The sequence below is a fragment of the Nicrophorus vespilloides genome, unplaced genomic scaffold (genome assembly GCF_001412225.1).
Source record: "Nicrophorus vespilloides isolate i.1.1-1 unplaced genomic scaffold, Nicve_v1.0, whole genome shotgun sequence".
In the NCBI taxonomy this organism is placed as follows: domain Eukaryota; kingdom Metazoa; phylum Arthropoda; class Insecta; order Coleoptera; family Silphidae; genus Nicrophorus; species Nicrophorus vespilloides.
In genome coordinates this window covers 70,254-76,350 of record NW_017095566.1, presented here as the reverse complement: position 1 = coordinate 76,350, position 6,097 = coordinate 70,254, and the positions used below count along the sequence as shown (strand labels likewise).

At 32.0% G+C, this 6,097-nt stretch overlaps 2 protein-coding genes across 5 annotated transcripts; one reads left to right on the top strand and one right to left on the bottom strand.

Annotated features, from left to right (window-relative positions):
* Nucleotides 1-563: 563 nt before the first annotated feature.
* LOC108556894 (DDB1- and CUL4-associated factor 8) lies at nucleotides 564-3,330 on the top strand. Of its 4 annotated transcripts, none has more exons than XM_017913219.1 (7): nucleotides 564-1,071; nucleotides 1,151-1,368; nucleotides 1,421-1,907; nucleotides 2,016-2,184; nucleotides 2,239-2,538; nucleotides 2,607-2,849; nucleotides 3,007-3,330. In XM_017913219.1, exons 1-7 carry the CDS (start codon nucleotides 830-832, stop codon nucleotides 3,130-3,132), a joined length of 1,785 nt encoding a protein of 594 aa, XP_017768708.1. In that variant the 5' UTR covers nucleotides 564-829; the 3' UTR covers nucleotides 3,133-3,330. The 4 variants fall into 4 exon arrangements, with proteins under 4 accessions (XP_017768708.1, XP_017768715.1, XP_017768692.1 ...); XM_017913226.1 differs by having other exon boundaries at nucleotides 565-1,071; nucleotides 2,607-2,840; XM_017913203.1 differs by having other exon boundaries at nucleotides 565-1,071; nucleotides 2,983-3,330.
* Nucleotides 3,331-3,407: 77 nt separating this feature from the next.
* Nucleotides 3,408-4,374, bottom strand: LOC108556920 (transmembrane protein 147). The gene is made up of 3 exons (XM_017913239.1): nucleotides 4,201-4,374; nucleotides 4,014-4,146; nucleotides 3,408-3,955 (listed from the first exon to the last, which is right to left on the bottom strand). The coding sequence occupies exons 1-3, from the start codon at nucleotides 4,275-4,277 to the stop codon at nucleotides 3,482-3,484; spliced, it is 684 nt and encodes a 227-aa protein (XP_017768728.1). The 5' UTR covers nucleotides 4,278-4,374; the 3' UTR covers nucleotides 3,408-3,481.
* Nucleotides 4,375-6,097: the final 1,723 nt, after the last annotated feature.

The window sequence follows — 6,097 nt, the reverse complement described above, 5'->3', positions numbered from 1 at the left end:
AACAAAAAGAAAAGTCTATTAATATAACATTAAGTTTTGAAGTCCCAAAAAAAGTTGTATTTGAAGAACCCAAATAGATTTGAATTTTAAAGCCAGACAAATTTAGTTTTTGTCGTAATTTATATATAGATACCCCAATTGGTACGTCACTGTATATTTGTACAATTATATAATCTATCTACAAATTACGACAATTGTTGCATTAATAAATATGTGTATTCCTTGTATATTTGTATCATAAAGCTTTGCAGCGATTACTAGAGTTTTTCATATAATTCCAGGCAAAGTATTTTTAGGCAACCAATGTAGCATGAAAGATATTATATTAATATATATTCTTTAATAAATAAATCAAATTGATTTAATGAATGTAATGATTATTTTTAATATTTAACCGTTATTTCTTCAAAATTTAAAGTAAATTAATAATTTTTTAAATTAAATATCATTAAAGTTGTAAGGCAGCTGCCAGTATCTACATATTAAATACAATTGCATCATTTTATTTTATTAGCAAATGAATATGTGGTAAAAGCATGAGAAATTGTGTATGCATCCAGTATAACCTGATGTGATTTCGGCCAAGAGAATGAACAGCTGACGGATGACAGACAACTGAACAACGAAAATACTTGCAATACATTTCTAAAAAATAATATTATGATTAATGGAAATATAGTGTGTTAGTGTATGTTCGTGATATGTAAGAAAACCGTTAAACAGTCGACAATCCTTGAAACCCTTCATCAGTTTGCGAATTGAACATTTGCGAACGTTTTACGTCGTTACAACTTATTTTTAGAATAAAACCTATTAAAAATAATCAAATATGGAAGAAAACAGCAATGTGTCAGATGGTGAAAACGCAAATGATCCTAATAACATTGATGTCGAGCAAGAACATAATGCAAATGCCAAACGATTAAAGACTGACACTTCAGAGCACTCAGATGAGGAGAACAATTGTGAGCCCGGTACCAGTTCCAATGATAACTGTAACACATCAAGAAACACCAGGACGAGAAACTACAGGAAACCTACTGCTGATGATGAATCGAGTAATGCTGAAAGGTATTTATTTTATCAAGAGTGCAATGATAAGATATAGATAGAAAAAATAAAACAAAACACTTTTTTTTTGAATTTGTAGTGCCAATGAGGACGTAGGTTTTAGGGAACCTTCTGTTGATTTAGAAGAATCTTATGCTTCTGACAACTCCCAAATGAGTCACATAAGTCCAATTTCTCCAACAGATTATAATGTACATGAGTATAATGATGAATCTGATGAAGAACATCCAGTTTTGAGAAAAGCCAAACCCAAACATAATTGGTTCATTGTACCAGAAGTAGTAAACAGACAATTAGGTAAGAAATGCAAAGGAAATATCTGAATGAATGTGATGTGATTTTTTGTTAGGTTTTAGTGCTAAAAAACAGTCTTCTCAGCTGTTTCAAAGAAGATGTTATGGATCATTGCATTGTGTACAGAGACTCGAGTTAATATATAAACTAGAGAAACATGAAGGATGTGTCAACAGTTTGAATTTTCACCCGAATGGTGAACTGCTAGCCAGTGGCTCAGATGATCTTAAAGTTGTTTTGTGGGATTGGAAAAATGGCAATGAGCTCTTGTCATATGATACAAAGCATAGAGGAAATGTTTTCCAAAGCAAATTTTTACCACTTACTGGTGATTTACATATAGTCACTTGCGCTAGAGATGGACAGGTTCGTTATGCGCAAGTATCTGCTCAAGAGGGATTAAGGAGTGTTAGGAAATTAGGCTCACATGTAGGACCTTGCCATAAAGTAGCTGTTCTTCAGGATCAACCTCAGGTTGTTATATCTGTCGGTGAAGACGGATTCATTTTGAGGCACGATTTGCGTGTTGAAAAACCTGATAGGTAAGAATAAATCGATTATATAACATTTTAAAATTGTTTATTAAACAAGTTCTAGAAATAGTCTACTTTTGGAAACATTATAAGATTGTATTGTTAACTATTTTATAGAATGCTGTGTGTAAAGAACGATGAACACAAAGTCGCATTGTACAGTGTGAGTGGTCATCCGTTGAATGGAAATGAATTTTGCGTAGCAGGCAGAGATTATATGGTCCGCAGTTACGATCACAGACGTTGCAGTAATACTCATTTACTTAAAAGTTATCATCCATTTAAGGTAGATGGACATAAGAACATTGAAATGATTCATAGTAATATTTATTTTTTCTAGAAATTTACACAGAAAAATCGATCGTTGCACGTAACATGTGCAGTATATAATCATAACGGTTCCGAAATTCTAGCTTCTTATAACGATGCAGATATTTACTTATTTGATGTGAACAGTAATACTCACGAATTCATACATCAGTACCAAGGACATCGGAATGGTGCTACCATTAAAGGTGTCAATTTCTTTGGGCCAAAATCGGAATATATTATAAGTGGATCGGATTGTGGAAATATATTTTTCTGGGAAAGAGATACTGAAGCAATCGTCCAATGGCTTTTTGCAGATGATAGTGGTGTTGTATGTTGTTCACACTATTATTCATATAGAAAACAAAAATAATGATTCGTGCTTTCTTTAATATACAGGTTAATTGTTTAGAACCACATCCACAATTGCCATTCTTATGTACAAGTGGTTTAGATTGGGACGTCAAAGTGTGGGTTCCATCGTTCGAACAAGAACCAGCATTGGTCGGTCTTTCCAAAGCTGTTAAAAATAATATTAAAGCGAGAGCTTTGGGACCAATGACATCGGATTTAGACGATACTCAAATCTTATGGATGCTTTGGCGTCAGTTAAGTGGAAACGATCAGCTCAGAGTAAGCAATGTAATTAGAAGTATATTATTTTGCTGGATTAACATTTTTTTTTGTTAATTATTGTTTTGTCACAAGTTCAATTAATTTGAGTTATGAAGAGAAAAATGGTTAAATTTGTAAGTTGATGGTTAACTTGTTTCAGCGTGTTTTTCACTTCGCAATGGAGAACTCAAATTTAGATGCGATTACGGATAATTCATCCAGCAGCAGTTCCAGTTCGGAGCACGAGCACACCTCTGAACCAGAGTCCGATGATAACAACGATGATCCAACGGGTTGTACGACATCTTAAATAGGTTTTTCTCCGCGATATAAAAAAATGTGAAGTTGTTTTTTTTTTTTGTAGGATAATACAAATATTATTTTTGTAGAACGACTTCTGCAGATCGTAGTCTAATTCAGTTGATCATTTGGGATGAAATACTTTTCTCAATATTTTAGTGCTGGATCGTAATTTCGTATGTTCATATACTTGAATGTTAAAAAAAAAGATGTTTGTATTATTTCCTTCCTATACATATGAATTATTATATTTTTAAATGTTACTTATTTAATGAAATAAACCAATGGTAATTTAGGTACTGTTTATAATTGTACAATTAAACATGTATGTGTTTCACAGAAATTACATAATAAATAACTTAGAATATTCCAATTGCTTGAGCAAGGCCAGCGTAGATAGTCAAAGTGAAGCCTCCAGTAGCCAAAGTTACTAATGCTTTAATTACAAGCATCATCCATGGGCCAGTCATTAAAACTTTTAATAGGATATCCAACATTAATCCCTTGTAGGCAGTAAAGATCAGCAATGCTGTTACAATAGGCTTGAGGTTTGTTTTCAAATCATGCCTGGACCACAACCAAATTAGTGTAGCTGAAGATATGTGCTGAATCAGGAAAATGTTTGACTCTAAACATTTCTGTATGTACTTCCAATCAAATTCAGCACCTCTGGCACCAACCCACAGTAGAAGAGCTCTAGAAAGAATAACTTCAGCAGTGGCCCATCCAATACCTGCAGTCAGAACTTTACTGTGACCTTTACCAGGTATTCCCGAGAGTACAAAATATAATCCAACCAAATCAGCAATATCTACAGTAGCCTTCAAAAATTCCTGTAAATTAAATCCAATTACATCATTGTAATACACAAGTCATAAAGATTATCCATACCCCTAACAGATCACTTCCAATGTCTGCATCATTATCTGGAAAGAATGTGGCCAACACCAACATTTTACATAACTGTGTAAACATGTATATCATTCCTGCTTGTATGCATTTCCAGAATGCCCCATATTCTGAACTAGAATTAAGTAAATTAGAACCCTACAAATGTATAATAAAAATGTATACTCACAGTCCAGAATACTTATAAGTCAGGTAATATGGAACGTAGATTAAAGCAACACAGTTTCCGAAATGGTATAGAGTCATTTTCGTAAGTTTTAATTTAAAAAGTGTTCTTTAAACTAGTTGAGATGACACTCAATTATTTATTTTTTTAGGTTATGCTTAATTACCTTCGATTGCATTGTAACCATATGACCAATACCAATGTACAAAATTGAAAATCACCACATTTAAATTATGTGTATACGTAATCATAATATGCTTATTTCTCTTTCAAACATTAAATTTATTCCGTCCAACTTAATTCGTTTCAATTTTCTTACATATATATATATTAAAAATCTAATAAATATTAACATTTGTATTAATATTTTATAGATTTTTACAAATTAAAGATATCTGTGGTCAGCGTTTTTTGTTGTTTTTGTAATAAATGTCGAAACAAATTATTCGATAACGAAATGAATGCAGTGAAAAGAGCGACGAGCCTTATTGTAAGAAATATAAGCAGATCAGCACCATTGCAGGGCTGCAATGAGATTGTACCGAAAGGATTTGCGCGCATCAAAGAGAAGCAGAAGAAATTCCAAATTGATAACAACTTGCCGGTGTATTTAAAAGGCGGAGCGAAAGATAAAATGTTGTACCAGTTCTCGATCTTACTCATCTTAGGAATGACCGTCGATAGTATTTACATTTTGTTCACTTTAGCCAAACCGAAGTAATGTAATTTATTATTTACATAATAAACATTTATATTTCAACATACTTTTTTTTTTGCAATTTTAATGTCTTCATTACATTTTATTTGTTTTCATTATGAACAATCGCATAGTTACTTTATAATTAATATTTGAAAATCTTGTTTAATAAGATCCAAAGTTTAGTAAAGAAAATATTCGTATATGTTATACATGTCTTTAAAGTACATCAATACAGTGGAACCTCGCTTAACGAGTTTACTCCATTCCAAAATTTCCTGTTTTTTTACTCGTATAGTGAAACATATTCAAAAATACACATAATATGAAGTAGCAGGCGCGCAATCTGGGACTTCCCTTCTCATCGTCACTTGTTATGCGAAACGTCGCTCGTTAAGCGAGTCATTTTACTTACAATTCATTTTGCGAAATGCTCGTTAAGCAGAAGAAATTCCAAATTGATAACAACTTACCGGTGTATTTAAAAGGCGGAGCGAAAGATAAAATGTTGTACCAGTTCCAGATCTTACTCATCTTAGGAATGACCGTCCATAGTATTTACATTTTGTTCACTTTAGCCAAACCGAAGTAATGTAATTTATTATTTATATAATAAACATTTATATTTCAATATACTTTTTTTTGCAATTTTAATGTCTTCATTACATTTTATTTGTTTTCATTATGAACAATCGCATAGTTTGTTCATATTGATCTTTACTTTATAATTAATATTTGAAAATCTTGTTTAATAACATCCAAAGTTTAGTAAAGAAAATATTCGTATATGTTACACATGCTTTTAAAGTATATCAATACAGTGTAACCTCGATTAACGAGTTTATTCCATTCCAAAATTTGCGGTTTTTAACTCGTATAGTGAAACATATTCAAAAATACACATAATATAAAGTAGCAGGCGCGCAATCCGGGACTTCTCTTCTCATCGTCACTCGTTACGCAAAACGTCGCTCGTTAAGCGAGTCATTTTTCATAGAATTCATTTTGAGAAATGCTCGTTAAGCGAGGTTCCACTGTATACTTAACAAATATAAAATTAACAAGATTACAAAAAAATATTGAATGTTGTAGTTTCTGATTTGTTTTCTAATATTGGATATTTCAAATTTTCCTATAGCGAGATTAGTGATGGAATTAGTGACCAATGTACAAAGTTGAAAGTTAATGCATAGTAATTCATGC